At 36.7% G+C, this 18,530-nt stretch overlaps 1 protein-coding gene across 4 annotated transcripts in view; it reads left to right on the top strand.

Moving 5' to 3' along the window:
- PMS1 (PMS1 homolog 1, mismatch repair system component) overlaps positions 1–18,174 on the top strand; it is a 47,227-nt gene extending 29,053 nt beyond the window's left edge. For all 4 annotated transcript variants that reach the window (XM_032995220.2, XM_032995219.2, XM_032995218.2 and 1 more), the window contains 5 exons: positions 36–934; positions 6,072–6,527; positions 7,065–7,195; positions 14,937–15,097; positions 17,751–18,174. In XM_032995220.2, coding sequence (XP_032851111.2) covers positions 36–934; positions 6,072–6,527; positions 7,065–7,195; positions 14,937–15,097; positions 17,751–17,942 — 1,839 coding nt within the window. In that variant the 3' untranslated portion in view covers positions 17,943–18,174. The remainder of the gene's footprint in view (positions 1–35; positions 935–6,071; positions 6,528–7,064; positions 7,196–14,936; positions 15,098–17,750) is intronic.
- Positions 18,175–18,530: the final 356 nt, after the last annotated feature.

Here is an 18,530-nt window from a genome sequence, read left to right as displayed (position 1 = left end):
TTTGGTTGTTGTTGAATTTTTTTTTTTTTTTTCAGGAATCTGTCTTACTTGCTGTTGAAAATGTGTTGAAATCACTGTATGGGCCACTACCTGCTACAGTGCCTGGTGAAAGTAATAAAACAGATGTTACCTCAGAAGACATGTTTGTTCATAGAACAGAACAAACAGATGTGGTTGTTAATGAAATGGAACCATCTGGAAACGATGATCTACATGCTCATACTTCATTCCTTTCATTCAGCAGTGATGTGCAAAACTGTCAAGCAGGAAAAAACACAGAGATCTGCTTAAATCATCAGACATTTTGTGGTGATAATGTACATAGTTGCCTGGACAAAAAAGAGGTTTCTAAGACCGACGATGCCTTTCCAGACAGTGCCTTAAATTTATTGTGTGAGGAGGAACAGAATGGACAGAATATGACTGATATTCAAAGTAACAGTGTTCCCGTGGACTCCAAGTCTAAAAAAGCTGATGAGCATGTTTTGAGTTCTGATAATATTGACGAAATAGAAAAAAATGAGGTTGCCTTAGTCCCTAAAGAATTACCTGAAATCTCTGCTGATAATTGGAGTATGGGAAGTGGATTTAAAAACCATCAAGGAGACAACCTGGAACCTGTTAAGATTTTGATTCCTGAAGCTGGAGGAACAAATAATAAGCAAAACGAACATACTGGTGAACAAAGCAATGATCCACAAATCTCAAATCAAAGCATAAAGAAAAGAAATGTGATAAGTGATAAATTCGGACATGTGACAGCTTATGACTTAATTAGTAGTAGAATAATAAAGAAACCAAAGTCTGCAATTGGATTTTTCACTCAAGAATGTCGTCCAAAATTAATAACTGATAATCCAAAGGCCAGTATGGAGGACATCCTGCTGAAAATTGAAGAGCAGTGGAAGAATTTGAATGAAGAGGAAAAAAACAAGTAAGTTTTCAGGCTGTGACTTGCTTCTAAGTCTAGTGGTTACCAATGAGTCACCTGTAGTGAATTACAAAATCTGTAACTTCCCAGTTATTTATGAAAAAAAAGAACAGAAAATTATTTTTGACTTTTCAAGGTAAGCATCGGCATTGTGAGTTGTCATCTTTTGCTGTGTGCAGATGTGCACTGCTGATTTGAGTTACTCATTTTGCCACTGTGCCATGCAGCAGTTAGGTAGGGACTGTTGTGCTGAATTGTTATTTAGAGATAACAGGCAAGAGAATGTACTGTTTGAATCCTGCAAACCTCTGTTTCTAAGGACTGCCTGTATGCTGTCACTCCCAGTGCAGTGTCAATGAAAAGCACCATGGTGATGGATGAGGTACTGTGTAATTCCCCCAGAGATTTTCCAATGAACAGTTCTTCTTTATTGCTACAGAGTGAGAATTCTTTTTAATGATCTTTAGTACTCAAACATTTGGTAAACTTTTCTCTAAATTTAGTACATATACTGACCCAAGCTACCTCAGAATTGTATTTACAAAACCCAATCAAATGACACAAGGAATTTCTTTTTCCCCTAAACAGGTATTCTAGTGCTGGTTCAGAGAGTATAGTACAGTCTGAATTTTAATCTGTTTCAGTCAAAACCGAATTTCTGTTTAGATTACAGTCTGACTAGCTAGAGTCCATATTTTTCTAAACCTAATTGTCACTGAGTTTTTGAAATCCATCTGCAAGTAAGGGAAGTATTTTAGCCTAATTTGGCATGGGAGTTAAATTAGTTAAAATATTAGGTATGTGTTGTCCGTTATGTGATACTTACTCTAATTCATCTTTTACCATAATATAACAGATTTTGAGACATTCTAAGACAGTTTAAAAAAAAAAATACCAAACCTTCCACATCTTGTTTGTAATTTTATAAAATGTAAAACACTGTAGGACATCACACAAGTGAAGAAAACAGAAGTTCTTTGATAGTTTTACATGTAATGCTTTGAATGCATATTGTGATCTGTAACAAAGTTTGGGAAACGAAATTTTGGTTCTGAAGAACCAAATCGCTGGCAGTGTTGTGAAAATCTGTTTTCTTCATGTTATGGAAGCAAAGAGAGTGGATTAAGACAGACCACTGAAAAAGTAAATAATACTAGCCAAAGCACTGTAATACTAATACTAATGAGATACTTGATTAGGAGAATGGTAAGGAAAAGAAGCTATACCTGTTGAATTACTGGTAGTATATCTGTTTTTTCCTTGACTTCTTGACTTAGTTTGAAAACATCTGCATTGTTCTGAATACCAGCTATATCAGAGTTCAGTAAAACCTTTTCATCTAGCTTCTGATTTACCCAATTTAAAGCTCCCTAAACAAGCAACATGCCGTGATCACAAAACCATGCATGTGAGAAAGAGTTTTGTCCATCTCTGCATTAGCATAAAGTTTAACGGAATAGTAGAAATCTACTCTGGTTATATTCATGCTTTTAATGAAATGAAACAAAAGGTTCTGCCAGCTGTTTCAGAAAATTTTAATTTGCTCTGCTTTAGCTTTTGAGATTTCATGGTTGCTTTCCTGGTACAACTGTTATGTTTAAGAGTGTGCCTACAGATTAACTTTGTATTAGTTCAGAAAGGAGACCTGAAATAACGAGGTAAAGGACATTTTCCTTAGATGTAGTATGGAATGCAGTATGGTCCAGTAGATGTTGAAGTCAATGAAAAATTTACCACTAGTTGTGTCCATACTTTTCAGCTTTGGTATATCTCTTTTATGCTTTTAATCTTTTAAAATTGCCTCAGGAAATAACAAATAGGAAGAGATACGCAGACCTTTTTTTCTCCAAGGCAACAATCCAGAAGAACTGTTGTATGTCTGGCAGAGAACATAAGTCTTGGCTACCAGATACTCTGGATAAATTGGGCCACCTAGAGGTAACAACAAATGTATATACGACAGGGCAGCCAAAGTGCCACAGTTCTACTGAGCACACTGCGCCTCCAGCTTCGTGCACCCTTGCTGGCAAGGCACCCCTTTTCCTGGGCTCTGGTCCTCCATCCTTCTGTGATAGTCAGGCACTTTTGTTACAATGGGTGTGCTTAGCTTCAGCATCTCTGTTTCTCTCTGTGGCTCCTCCAGCAGGTCTAAATGAGTTTAAATCCCTTTTGGGAGCAGTACAGCCAACAGATGTCTCATAGTGACATAGGATAGCCTTTTCAAAACAAGCCAGCATTTATTACTCAACCGGAATGTAAAATGTTATGGTATTTAGGTTATAATAGAAGAGGAAAGCTCCCATGCATGTCCGTGTTGGCAGCATCGCATATCCCCGTGCTTTGCAAAGCCAGGATTTAATTTCTTGCTCTCACTCTGTTCTTACTTAATACAGCTTGCGTATGGTTTTGGCCTTAATATTTTTTTGCATATCAGGCTCAGGTAGGACTGGGAGAAATATCCCTCCAAGTGCTGTGACAGTGGCAGCAATAGTTACCCTGCAGGTGTAGGAAAGGTTCAGATCTGCATGCATATTACCATGGGACTAACAAATTACTTTGTCGGCATTCTGTATTAATTCTTCAAGAACATATTTGTACCTTGGGAAAATCATCATTTCAGGTAGCGTGGACTTTGTTGTCTGTTGACAGGTAAGAGCATGCACACAGTCACTAGTGGCTAGTAGTAACTAGCTCATGTGTGGTAGCTTTTTATTGCCTGATAAACTTTCCATCCATCTTATGGCTTGTGTGTATCTGTATGCATTATTTGCAATACTCCCACACTGGGGTAAATGTGCTTGCTTAGCAATTCCGAAAAAAATGTTTTTAACTGTATTTTAACCTTTTAGTTAACGTATTCTCTTTCTTTTGGGTGGAGTTCCTTTGGTGGTGCCATCTGGTCATTGGCCATCCATCGTATCTCTAGCCAGTTCCATTCATACACTTCCAGATAGTAATCATGAATAATGATATTAATAATTGGTATCAGTTCTCCCAAACTGTACACTGTCCCCAGCATCTGTTCAGTCCTAATAGTAGGTCCATATTGTTCACTCCTAGGAAATGGTGCTAGTCACCTGAAACCTATGCATTTCAGAAGCAAACTGAAAAACTGATAAGGGCAATTAAAAGCTGTTTTATTTTCCTCTCCACAAATCAGGGAAACAGAGAAGTAGAATGTAGTACATTCTCATGGTAGTAGTTTGAGATGATTTTGTTTAATTAGGCAAAGAGACTGAAGCTGAGGTGTTACATTCAGAATGAAATGCTTCTCTATTCTTTACACTTGTGATTCTACACAAGTTGGGATTTATTCCAAATACTCAAATTCAGATTATTTTTCTTAAAAGGCCTGAGAGACCTTATATTAAAAGGTTTTGTTGTATGCTGAATATTTCATTTGGATTTAAGATGGAAGGGGAAAATAATAAATCATGGATCCATTTTTCTAGTTAAACCAAAGCTGCCTTTGAAACTAGACTTCACTGTAGTCTTCCACTCCCTCCTTTACACCCAGTTTGCACATTTCCTTGTCTTTAAGTTTTGTAGCTTCAGGAAAGGATCCTGAATTTACAGTCGTAATTCACAAAGCAGAGGAGAAACTTCTTGTAGCACTTGTTAATTATACTTGCCTCTGTGGAAGGATTTTTGAAAAGGCAAAGGTCTTCCCTCGTAGTTTGTAAACCTGCTGTTTTCTTTGATTCTGAGCAGATAGCTGAATGTGGTGTATATGAATTTGCAAAACTCTCACAATCAAATCTTACAAGGCTAGAATTTTTCTGATGGTAACCTAAAATGACAGGCAAGTTGGACCTTCTTTGGAAGTGCTTTTGTTTTGGATTATCAGTGTATCACTGAAAGCTCATTTCTCCTATAGTTAAATATTCTCCTATGTTACAATTGGGTCTATTCAAAACAAAGTATTTATTGATCTGGTCAAAGCTATAAGTGTTATTTGGAATAAAAAAATTTCTGTTCAAGTGATTTCATCCATTCATTTTAAAAGGAGCAGATGTTTTTTATCTTAACATTTACTCCATATTTTCTAGGACATGATTTATTGCAAGAAACTATTTAAGCTGACTTTTTTAGTTAACTAAATATTGGTACCATATGTGAATGCTAGCACATCATAATTAATTGCAAATGGTGACCCTTTTGTTGACCTTAATTTTCCAGCATGCATACACATAATTGAATCAAACTGTTCCAGCAAGTAGCAATAAATAAATATGACCAGCTAAAATACTTATTTCCAATACTTACATATGATAGTACTACTTTTTTTTATTGAAGATTGGACTGGTTTGAGTTACGTGCTAGATTTCAGAATATCAAATAAGAGCAAAAAGAGGGAGTTCAGCAAGCATAAACCTGGCATCTGTAAAAGTTTAGTTACCTTCCTGACATTTGTAAACTCATTAAGAATCCGTTCAGGTTGTAGAGACTTAGTGTATAGTAATGTTGTAACCATTTAGACAGCATTTAGGAGTAGTTTGTTATTGAGTACTTTTGGAAAAAATCTGTAAGTTTATTAGTTACAGAATTCTATGATAATAGTATCTATTTTGTATTCTCACACTTTTTATTTATGTGGCTAATTTTAGGCCATATGAAGTCAAATGTAGTCCTTTTCATAAGCCTCAGGCTTTACTTAATGTAGTTTTTTAGGCTTCAAACTCTTACCTAACCGCATGGACTCCCCTTGAAGTCTGTAGAGCTCTAGAAGCTTAAATGACTTGTGAAATGGTCTGGATGTGACTGTGATAAAACTCCTTCCAAAACTGTACTTCTCATTGCAAATTAGGGTTAAACACAGTCTTTGGGACTGAGATCAAAAGCAACTTGCTGTAGCTCTTTGTATGATGCAGGCTACTCCTCCCACTTCAGTAATTCAGGTTTTGCTGGCTGTCATGATGAAGGAAAATTTCCAACTCATCATCTTCAAAGGGTAATGTAATACGGGCACAGTCCCCGATGTCCTTCCACCTTCATCATTGTGGAAGCATATTGATGTGGCTACTTGAATGAGCCATGGGAGTTGTTCTTGTATGTTGAAATGGTTACCTTGTCTTACGTTTGGAGTTGGGGTTTGTTTTTTTTTTTCTGATTATGCTACTAGCTTGTTTTCTCTTTTAAGTTATGAAATAAAAGCTGCTAAAGACCTGGAACGATACAACAGAGAGGTCAAGAAAGCTATGGGACAACCAGTGCACCGACCAACAAAGGAGGCAGAAAAACAGAAACCCAAGCTGAAGACTTCCCTATCCAACCAGCAGAAGCTCGACAATATATTTCCTGCTCCAGTTGAAAAGAAGCGGAAACCCGAACAGCCTACAAAAATTGTGACAGTGCCTTTTTCTCTGAGTTCCTGTAGTCATCAGCTTCAGCGACATGAGAAAAATGATTCAGATGAACATAAGCTTTTCCTGATCCATCGTCAGAGTTTTCCTGATGTCTGGATATTTGCTACTGAAAAAAAGCTAATGTTGCTGAATCCATATAGATTGGAAGAAGCTCTGCTATGTAAAAGATTACTGATGAATCATAAGCTTCCAGTAGAGAAACTGGACAAGCCGATTGTGTTAACAGACAGGTATAGTACAATTGAGCAAAAATTTGTATGTTTTTTCAAGTATCATTTGATAATTATTTTCAGTAAACTCTGGTAAGGCCCTGTTTGCTAATTCTCTGATTACTTGTACATTTGTTTATCTGTAAGAACAGACTTTCATGTTTTGTATACTTTTACCTTATAGTAATGAGCAGGCCTGGTCATACTTCAGCTGAAATAAGTATGAATTTTGACCAGTTTCATTGGTAATGCGGTGAAGACAAATTTCTTCGCCCAGAGGAGAATTAAACACTCCACATCTTCACGACTTCGCTCTAGCTAGCTTTCCCTCATGGATTAGGGAATGGCTGATGTAATCATTATTATGATATATCTAAACTTGGTCACTCTTTAAGATGCGTGAATAGTTGTGATTTTGTTTCTTTAAACAAATTGTTTTTTCAGAATACGTTTTAAAAATGACACTTCTCATCACTTTTTTCTGTATTTTTCTCACAGTTTTAATTTTCACATTAAGGATTTTGGTTTTTAACACTTCGGGGATATTTTTTTTTCCAGTCTTATTGGTGGATCTCAGTATATGGCTGCTCTTTATAAAATGCAGAAGGATTACCAGAGTTTCAATGGATCAGGTTATTTGTCAGATCCAAGGCTTGTAGCAAATGGATTCCAGATAAAAGTGATAGAAGGTATGATGGGTTTAAAATCTTTTAGTTGTACTGGGGTTTGTTGTTTCTGTTTTAATGATTTAAATGATTGCTAATGTAGATCATTTTATTCTACTTCACCTTATCATTTAAAGCACTAACATCCTGCCTTTCCTTAACATGGAGATTTTATCACTTGGCAAAGAATGTAATCTCCTACACAGGACATCGAGTAATGGAAACTGATAACTGAACAGAAAATGTTAATAGTATTTCAAAGAATCCACTGAAATCCACATTTTCCTGACTTCTATTTTTTCTTCCTTTCTCCAGATGCTGGATGTACATATTCTTAATTGCCATTCTGACAGAATTTAGATTAACCTGATGAGATTTCCTTAGTCCTGGCAGCTTCTTCCAAGGTGATACTTGCAGAAGCTTCTGCAAGTACATGCTTTAGCTGACTATTCCTCTGCTGTTGAGCAGTTGAGGAGGTCCAGTAAGGAGCTGGATCTGGTTATTGACTTACTTTCACATCAGAGTTGTAACACAGAACCCAAAGGGGCCAGTAGAGAGAGGGTGACAGGATCACCAGCACACCTTTTGATGGAGTTCAGTCTGAAATTTTTTTTGAGACAGCCTACTTTTCAATGCCTGTGCATTGATCACAGAATAAATCTGTTTCATTTAAGATCCTTTTACCTTACCTTTTTCTGAAGAACAATTTATAGGGATGCTGTTGGAAACCCAGGGGTAACCCACTCAGGGTTGGTTCTGTAGATCAGGATTTCTCTAGCAGAATTCTAAGGAAAGCAAACATCTTTGGGGGTAGTACCTAGCTGACAGCTCAGAGAAAAGATTCATTATTAGAGCTGTTAGAAATGCTATAGCTTCATGCGTTACAGATCCCCACATATGTACAGTGATGACAGATCTACTGTAACATATGGGATCTTTTAAGGGTAGGTACGAAAAAGGGATGTAGAGCAACTCCTTCACTCAGAGGCTGGCTCTTGGGAAGAACAGAGCCTAAGCTGTTTTCTTCACTGAATCATGCACAGTAAGAACAAGGCAACTTATTTCTGACTGGATAAATCCCTACATAAATAGCAAAAACTTTGTAGAAGAGGTGTTTGTGGTAATAATCTTAGATTGAATGATTAAGGAAATAAAGCTCATATTGTAAGAGGCAACTCTTAAAAGGTTTTCTTCAGCCAGCAAAGGAAAAGCTGAGGAGGTCTATGATATGTCTCAGACAAATATGGGAGAAAGAGATTGTTGCATAGCCTTTTTGCTTGCATACCATTGGGTTTTTTCCCCTCCACCTTCCAATATTGTAAGTTTGCTCAAAATCTAATTAATGTAAACTGGATGTGAATAAATTGAATGTGAAAATTTGGAGACAGTTTCTAGGCAACAACGGAGGGGAGTTTTTGGCCGATCTTGTGGTACTGGAGATGGGAAACTAGTTTTAAGATAGCTTGATTGGTTTGAGCAGATTTGTACAATATAACAGAAAGGGACTAGACACAGTAGCCAGGAAGTAGTAACTGTCTTCCAATCATGTGTTCCTAAGTATGGAAAATTAAGGAAAGGAAATCTTGTGAGGAAACTGTTCTCATTTGGTTTACAGTTAGTGAAAGTAAAAGTGCTTTATATGCACTATACAGGTCGATGAACCGTGGTCATGGACTTGATCAGTTACATACGGCTAGCCCATACAAAGAATGGGAATCTAATTCAGTTCTTTGTCCCAGTCTTATATTTTTAACTACTTGAATGAAACATTAATAACATCTGAGGCTTGTCAGTCATGTTTATAAGCTTCTGCTGATGACATTATAGCAGTTACAGCCTCTGTTATTAAAAGAGCATACCATTGTAGATGAAGGTAGAAATACCAGCAATTTCTCCCAGCCATTTTTCCAGCTGACCCAAGGATTTTTACTTAATACTTCATCAGTCCCTCTTTTTTCTTTTTTCCTTAAACTCATCCCTGAAATATGCTATCTTCTACAAATATGCTACTATGTTCTACAAATACTTATTAAAGCTGTTTTTTAGAAACACGGGTATTAATTATTAATACTCCTTGTGTGCCCTTCTCTGGGAATTTCACCATGCAGTTTGAGGTTTTTTAATTTACAGCTTCTTGTTGTATATAATCTTTACAGAAAGTGACCTGCAGACCAGGAGTGATTTGTCCCACTTATACCTGATTATTCTGTAGAATTTCTCAACTTTGAGAGAATGAGTTAGTCTGAAATATTCTTCACTATCCTTATAGAAGCAATTTTTTTGTTTGCGGTCTGAATTCAGTGTCTATTTTTGTGGGTTTTAGAAACTTGGACACAGCCTGAAAGGGGGGCATTCAGATGTTGTTGAACTAGAAGTTGCTTCAGAAGAGTTTTGTTTCTTCAGGATATATTGTTAATTTTTTGGGACAGGTTTTGCCACTTTGTATGGTGGATGATAACGTCACAGCTTGCTGTGGAGGGGTGTCCAGAATGCAAATATGCACGTAACCCACTGTAGCTGGAGAGTTTCACCTTAGCATCATCTGTAGGAGCATACCTGAACCCCGTTTTCTGTACACATACCTTTTTAACTCACTTTTTCCCATCTTTTGGGGCCAATTGGATCAGTCCTAGTATTTGCTGTTTCTCAACTGAACTACCAACTCTTTCCTGCTGTCAAGGTCCACTGTAGTACATTTGAAGGTCTTTGCTTTCCTTTGGGACTTCAACCCTGACACAGTTATATTAGATGTCCCTTTCTGATTGCTGGTTATTTCTTATTAATAACCACTAATGCATGGCTTCCTCCTTCATCCGGGTTTCAGAGTTTTATTTTGTGTGGTAGAAAATTTCCTCTTTTCTGAAAGAGACATCTTCTTTTATATCACAAGCAAAGGTTCCATTTCTTTAGCTTTGAATTTGAATGTGCAAGCAGTATTTCTGGTAATTTCTTCTTCCAAAATAACAAGCCTTTTTGTGATCTTTTTGTGATTTATCTTTTGTGAATAAGTTTGTGATGGTATTGATAGTTTTAAGATGCCTTCCAAAACAAGAACAAAGGGAACTTAGCTGCTCCAATTCGATGTTTGGCAGTTTTGGCCACGGAAGAAGAGGCTTTCCTTGACCCGTGGTGATCTCTGAAAAGGACTGTCAGCCTACTAGGTGGCATTGATCATTTGCTTAAATCTCCATACATATTCTGCCAAAGGAGAAGAGAAGGGCCCTGAGTATTGGCTGCCTGTTGTCATATATTAAGTCTACTCATAATACTCAGTATTAATTTGGAATGCAAGACCTCTTGCTTTGGTATTGAGCACCTCACTGGGACTGTTTCCTAGATGAGTATAATGAATTGAATATAGGACCATAGATTTGTTCCTTATTTGCTCTTGGTGTGGAAGGTGTTTTACAGGACTGGATATTTAATAACAAGAAAATCTGAAGAGCTGCCTTAATTTGGAAGGTGACTTTGGTAATTCCTTTGTTGTGTTGGGCTTGCATCTCAGCTGGTCTTTGTTAAATGTAAATTCCTACCTTTTGACAGCTTCTGGCACAGAGAAACTTTTTATAAAGTTTTGATTCTGGTGGTTTCTTAAAAAACCCAACCACATTGTACTGTATTTTTCTTATTTGGATGACTTGGTCTGTAAGGGACAACTTCTCTCATAGGATAACAAAAAAAAATAATTCTGTAGTCTTGCAATAAATTTGGCAGGTCTTGGCATTAATACTCTGAAATTGAATCTTCCTCCCTCCCAGTGCTTGGAATTCATAGAAATACAACTATACTCTTTAAAGGCCAAGACCTTTTAGCTAGTGTGGTGGTTCTGAACTTTAGTTACTCAACCTCCCAGGAGTCTTTCTCTCAGGCATAGCACAGACATGCCTCACTCCGAACCCCACAGCACCATGTGGCACCAGATGCACTACTCCTAGTAGGTTTTTGAAAGGTCTAATTAGGCCTTTTATTCCTAACAAGGACTGAGTTCTACATGGAGTTTTGGTTTTGTTTTATCATTTTGGTGGAAAAAAAGTGAACTTCTGGCAAGGTTTTCCTTCTTTAAAAATGGAGCCTGTGAATAGTTATTTTTACAAGAGCAAGAGAGTTTCAGGCCTTCCTTGCCTACTGTTTCATTTGAGGATAAGTCTGTCCTTTAAATGTTCTCTTGTAAGACTGGAATGTAATTCACCTTTGCTTCATATTGTTCAAAGACTGTATGACTGGAGCCAAAGTTGTTCCAAGTATCCTAGATCTTGGACGTGCCCTATCTTCTTGTTTTGGTAGACTAAGATCTTTTGTAATGGCTCCTTGTTTCTCTTTATATTGATTGCTCAGTAGTCTAAGGAGTTTGCAACTGGATGTTTCTCTGGATAGCTGACAGTGAAAAACATGTTGTGAAATAGCTCAGAAAAAGCTTCTTGCTGTAAGTATGTCAGTTAGGCAAAATCAATGGTTTCTTTGTGGAACGTGCCAGTTGTTGTGATTTGCAGAGCTGTGACGCTGAGCTCCAGTCTCTCTTCCACTGCCCTCCCGCCCCCTCATATTCTGGCCTTGCTGAGGCTTCAAGCGATGCTACCTTTGGGAGAGCAGTCTGTTTGCTTTTACTTAACTCACTATTCTTGGATCTGCCAGGCATTTGTTTGCTGGGTATAGCTTGCAATGACCCCTACACACAGAGGAGCATTTCAAGAAGTAAGATGGATTACTTTCTGTCCAGTTCTTCTTAAGCTGTGTTTGTTATATGGACTTTCACTGCACATCTGTCCATTTGCCTTTGTGGAAGTCCTAGAGAAAGATGTGAATTCTTGGCTGGAAAGGAACTGAGAGCAAGGAACACATCTTAGCATTTTTTGTAACAGTGACAGACTATGCTCTAAGGCAGGCTTTTAGGGTATAATTGTCTGCCTGATAAAATATGTGTACCCCAATACATAGATACAAAGAATGTGCTTACAGGGCCTCAAAGAGCAGTAATGGGTAAGTAACCCATCTTCCCTGATAATATAAGCTGCCTTCAGCTCTTGTAACTGACCAGTGGAAAATCATGCTGCTACTTAATTTCAGTTTGATTTTGATCATAGACTGGTAGATAGATAGTCTCATAGTGTCACCTAATCTAGGTGGCAGCTGGAAGAGAACAGTTTTTCCTGGCCATCAAGAAGGAATTATCCAAAGATGATTGTGAATGCTTTGTTTGGAAAGAGAAAGGGGAAATTTGTAGCAATGAGAAATCCACATTTTTAGTCAATTGAAAGCTAGTTTATTTGTTCACGGAAATATTTTCCTTGGAAGTTGCAAAGCATTTTGTAGAAACTGCCATGGAAACTGCTTGAAGACTGCTGTTTGAATACTCAAAAATTTTAACATATATTTTGTCAAAAATTTACAAGTACACTGAGGCTCAGACATCTGCTTATATCATCAAATGTTGCCCATATCAGAGTTTCTGCAAAGACTTGCACATAAATATATGCTAATCAGCATGCAGTGGGCTACTTTGCAGTCTGAAGAATGCAAGCAGAAAAGGAGAATGATACACAAACAGAAATACCAAAGAAGAAAACTTTTCTTAGCTAGGATTTGTATTGCTTATACTTATGTTAGACTCTTTAAAGCCCTCTTTGACTTTCAAATTAACAAGCAGTATGGTGAAGTCAAATCTGGCTGTAAAAATTTTCAGAGAGAAAAATTGTTATTGGTAAAACTGAAGAGTATCAAGCTTTAGCAATCTTATTAGCAAGCACATATGATTGGTTTACTGGATTTGCCAAAAAAAAAAAAAAAAAAAAAAAAACCAAAAACATGTTTTGCAAATTCAGAACCTCACTGTCATGAATTTTTAAGAGGAAGCAGTGGAAATAAAAGGTTTTTAAATGAAAATCTTAACACTTGAAACTTAACAAAATTGTGTGTCCTGTCTTTGGTAGCATATGAAGAGGTAATTATTGAAAGGTTGTCAAATAGACTTTAGAGAGAAAGCAGCATTATCAGATGGTCTGGAACAGTTACTCAAATCTAGTCTCTCATTAAAGAAAAATTGGGATAAAAGTTAAAAGAGCTGAAGGAGTTAAAACCAGACTTTATCTTTTGCTCCTGACTCTGGCTGCCTTTTCCAGGGGGAAATACTGGCATAGTACATAATCTTATCTCACCTTTAATAACTAGTGAACTTTCAGATATTTTAACATTTTGCTTTAAGCAGAATTCAATCACAGGCTTACAGCAGTACATAAAAATATGTCTGGTTTTGCTGGCCGTGATTAGGGAAAGACAGCTTGAAAAAGAGAAGAAAGGCAATGCTGGGTGAAAAAGGAAATAAAGTTTCAAATTTATAACAGTGTTAAATATGTAGTTGGAAGAAGGTTATGTGACTTGGGAGGTGGGGGAGTGTACCCTGTATCAAATTCCCACTCCGGTCAAAGTATCTTTTGTCATGGATCTTAAAAAGGCCCAGCAGCATTATGTGTCTGGTGTCACACCCATATTTGGAAAAATTTTCAACCTGCGCAGTCTTCCTATTCATCTATGCTTTTATTTAATGACTGTCAAATAAGCACTGCCTGGTCATAGATAACAGTCTCATTCTACTAGCTAATGGAAGTACACTGTGGAGACTTTTATTTCATGTGTATTTTCTCTCACTTCTGAAATCTTTCACATTCTTGTTTGGATTAGGAACTGAATGATCCCTTATCGCAGTTTGTTACTTTAATCCTCTTTGTAGCAATCTATTTCTCTCCAGCTTTTTTGACTTTGCAAAAACTATTCGTGACTCCATCTGAATATAATTTATCCTACCTGGGGCCATTACACAAGAGTGGATTTATTTTCATTATGAATTGTATTTTTCCATGCTCTCCTTGTGAAGCTCTTCTTAAACTTGTAGTGGAGGAAAAGGGAAGGTAGCCATGCAGGTTGGGTTTATATTTCTGTGTACTCAGCATGAATGAGAGAAGCATCTCTGAAGGACTGCATGAGAATATGTGAGCCAGACCCCTGGAGAACTTGCTTCTGACTGGGAGTGGAAGAAAAGTTAGCTGTACAGTTGCAACTTCATTCAAATTTTTTCAAGTAGTGTGAATAACAAGTGAAATCTCTTAAACCTCAAAGACTGAATAGATATTGTGTTGGGAAGGTTGCTTAAATGTTTTATTCATCATTCCTTATCAGAGTGGTACCTGCTGCACCAGGGGTATCATATGAATGATAGTGTGAAGTCTGTCACAGAGCCTTTAGTTATATGGGCTTGATTTCTTCCTCTGCTGTGTTTCGAGAAAAAACTGGTTTTTATTTCAGTAGAAGCTGAATTTATTATGATAACATCTGAACTCTACAGATGTTTAAACCAATTACATAGGAAATAGTGCCAACACTCTAATTTTTTTTCAAACTAAATTGCATTTTATTTCTAACTTCTACTTTTATTTCATTTATGTTTAATTAAAGCCGTAGAAGCTTTAATTAAAGCTATACTCAAGACTAGGAATGCTGCAAAATGTTTTAAGCATTTAAACAGTGCCAGCTAGGATTTGAATTAAAATTAGCTGATACATTTGTGGTGTGACTAGGCACACATCATCATAATGAGACAGTGGATGAGTAAATACTTTCACTCCAAGGGAGGAGCAAAGAGACTTTCCTAACTATATTGAATTTGTCAGACTAATTTACTAAGTGATTTTACACCAGTTTACTTTTCTCTGAATTGCTCCAGAATAGAAGTCAAAGCAGCGTATGAGTTACTGTTTTGTTTTTGTATTTTCAGGTGCTTCAGCTACAGAAACTCATGTGGAAATAGAAGGGATGGCAAATTGTCTGCCATATTATGGAATTTCTGATTTGAAGGAAGTTCTGAATGCAATAGTTAATGGACATGCCAAGGAAGTGTATGAATGTAGGCCTCTCAAAGTGATAAATTATTTGGAGGTAAGACAGAAGTTTGCTTTTAAATATTTACCAGCTAAGCTTACAGTAAATCCTTAAAGACCTTGAAAATCTTTCTTCAGCTTTCTGTTTTAATGTAGTTCTGTTCTAAACAGAAGTTACTTTTGAAAAGGAAAATGTCATATTCTCTCTGAAGTGTATGGGTTGTGCATATGATTTCTCCATCAGGCATATCCAAAACCAGTTGTCCAATGTGATATAATACATGATGAAAGCTGATGTTCACAAAGTGTTTCTGTAGAGGCAGTTTTCAGACTACAAAGGCGTTTTTTCCATGTTAAAATACGCAACTGCCATAAAATTGCTCTAAAAAGTGTAGAAGGCAGTTGAATCCAGAGCATTCATCAAGATTTAACTCCTTTATTAATAAATCTGTGGAGAATTTATAAAATTATTTAAGGTAATAGTTTATGAAAAGTAGGTGTTAATTGAAGCTTATTCTCATGTAAATCTCACTGAGATGTACATCATGAAAAACAGAAAGTGCACCGTTTCCACTTAAAGAGGAAAAATTCCCGATTCGTTGAAAGAAAGCAGAGAGATAGACAAATGGAAACTTTTTTCCAGAAGAGCAAGCTGTCACTGGAATTAAGACATTGAAGTAAATAATGAAGTCTCACATACGGTGAACCACATATGCCTCTGCAAATGCTTGTATTTAGGTAACATCAGTAACTTCTGCAGTTAAAGGAAGCGCATACTGACAACCAACAGTCTTGTAAGTCCATTCTATTCAATGCAAAAGTTCAGCAGTGCACTGACAGAGAGGAAATCATGTGTTCTTCACAAGCAGTCAGTATTATTGGTTGCCAGAAATACAGTAGTTGAGTAAAAGAATCCTTAATCTGTTTTCTTACCAAAGTTATTTATGCAACAGCTGGAACTGGAATGACTCTTGTTAATATTTGATACGCAAATAGATAAATTTGTCCATCCAGAGACAATAATGGGCATGAAGTTTCAGAGACAATTAATGTATGTGAGACTAGTTAACACTGAAGTAACTAACAGTACTAGTTTTCTAGCACTTCTTGTCTAGATGCTTCACTAATGCTAAATTTAATTTTAATTCTTCAGATCTCTGTTCGAAAAGGTTACCAAAATATCTGTTAAGTCTCTTCTTAAGCATTTGCCAACATGCTTTCCTGAATTGAGCTACTTCAAAGTGGGACCTAGACATTTACACAGAATATGTGTTCGGTCTTTTAAACTTTTATTATGCAAGTTTTTCCCTGTCTTTTTGGGACAGTAAGTTTACTTGCCTTTGGAGCAAGTGGTTCTGTTGTGTACTACTGAACCATTCTTGTGCACTCATGAAAGAAGCTTAAAGAAGGCATGAGTTAAGTGTTGAGATGGGAATGGTTTGTAACTTGGTTTGGAGGCAAAATTTTTATTTGCCCTGCTTACAAATGCACAACAGTCAGATTGAGTGGGAGGGAGTTGGATTATATAAAGAGATAGATACATACAGATATATAGAGAGAGATAACGTACATACATATAAAGGTACGTATCACAAGATTATCAAAGGAAGGCTTATTAAGAGCAATTCTCATCCTGTGAGGAACTGTTAGAAAGAAGGTGCATGTGCAGCAGTAACGGTAGCTGGAAAATGCAAATTAACTAGGAAGTATATGGCTTGCTGTCACAAGAAAAAAAACAAAACAAAACAACCTGAGTGGTTTTGACCATTTGGGGAGGTAAACACTGGAAATGACGTTCACTGTCATGTTCAGAATTGCAACTTTTATCATAAATTTAATGTCTGAGCAGGCAGCATGTCTGCAGCTTTTGCTGTCCTTTGGTAGACCCAGAAGAAAGAATAGGATAAAGGTTAAAGAAGCAGCCTTCCTGGGTAGAGAATAGTCCTCCGTGACCTCTTTTCCACTTGAAAGAGTGGAGAAAAAATCCCAGGAGAAGATTTGGATTAAAACGTTATGAATGCTGCTTCAGGTTTGTACAGTGTGAAGGGAGATTGTATCCATATCCATTTCTGTCTGGGCAACGTTACTAAGGTACAGAAGAGCAGACAGTGGCCGAATGGCCTGTCTTTGAGGAGAAGACAAAAAGCCTGACAACTTTTTGCAGTTGCTTGATACTTTGAGGATGTGTGCTTCGGTAATTGTGTTTAGCAGTCACTTGTGCTTTCTAGTATTGTGAGATAACTGGATGCAATAGACAGTAGTTAATACAACATTAATCTAAAATTTCACTATAGTATTTTAAAAAGTTTATTTAGCTGACTGACTTCATTTATGTTAGTTCTTAAGTTTGTGGAGTAGAATGTGTCTTGTGAACTGGTAAACATCTTCAGCTGATAGTGATGCCAACAGGAAATAAGGTATTCAGAAACACAAAGCGTCTTGCAAAAGTGGACCCTAAAAGAAAAAGAGTGTAAACATGACCAGGAGACTGTGAGACCAGGAGATCGTAGAAGTGTCATGAAATGACCAATAAGAGATGTTGAGAGTTACAATTGGGTTTCTGGGATTCAGAATAATTACCAGCAGAAAAGAGAAGAGTGACCTTTAAACAGTGAGTGCTTAATTCCTGCTTTCTGGTAGCCCTATTAAATGTGTTAAAAAGTGGTCCTTTAAAACTATTGGGGTTTTGTTTTTGTTTTTCCTTTCCACAGGGAGAAGCAGTACGTTTAGCTCGGCAGCTGCCCTTACATTTGTCAAAAGAAGATGTACAAAACACCATTTACAGGATGAAGCAACAGCTTGGAAAGGAAAATAAAGGCTGTGTTCATGGTCGTCCTTTTTTTCATCACTTAACAGATATTCCAGAAGTTGACAAGCACAACTCCATGGAAATTAATCAGTAAATGGAACATTTTGTTTGGGATCATATTTCTCTTGCTTAATTTTGATCACTACTCTGTAATTTCAGTATGTTTTGTGCAAAGCTTTTGTATAACAACTTTTCGTTATCATATGCTCACTTCTAGAGACTGTTTTTATTTAAATTCAAATACTGCTTGAAAACTGAAAATAAATACTGTGGAGAAAAAACTCATCACTATTTTTTTAAAGGATTTATTAAAGAAATGTTCTCAACTGGTTTGATGCTTTTCTTATTTGCTGCAGGTTTAGAAGATACCAGTATGTCAGTTTTTTTGAGATATGAAGTGGTTAGAAGTTGCTTTCAGCAGATCCTGGCAAAGTTTATTGTACTAAGGACAGGAGATGTTAATTTTCAAAGGAATGCCAGATAGCTGTAGGTATTTAAATGTGGTGTTGCCATATGCAGTTATTGTAGTTACGCTTTTATGATCTCGTGTTTCTGTTTGGAAATTGTTAGCTCACATAAATGAGTATTGAAGTCTTAATGTTCAATCTCCAAAAAGTTTTTTTACACACTTACAAAAGTGTGATTCTTATAAGTATAGTGCACTCTTCAAACTTTAGATCAA

This window comes from Tyto alba, unplaced genomic scaffold, assembly GCF_018691265.1.
Source record: "Tyto alba isolate M040663 unplaced genomic scaffold, T.alba_DEE_v4.0 Super-Scaffold_7, whole genome shotgun sequence".
NCBI classification, from domain to species: Eukaryota; Metazoa; Chordata; class Aves; order Strigiformes; family Tytonidae; genus Tyto; species Tyto alba.
Note: the sequence above shows the minus strand (reverse complement) of the source record. Positions and strands in the feature narration are given on the sequence as shown.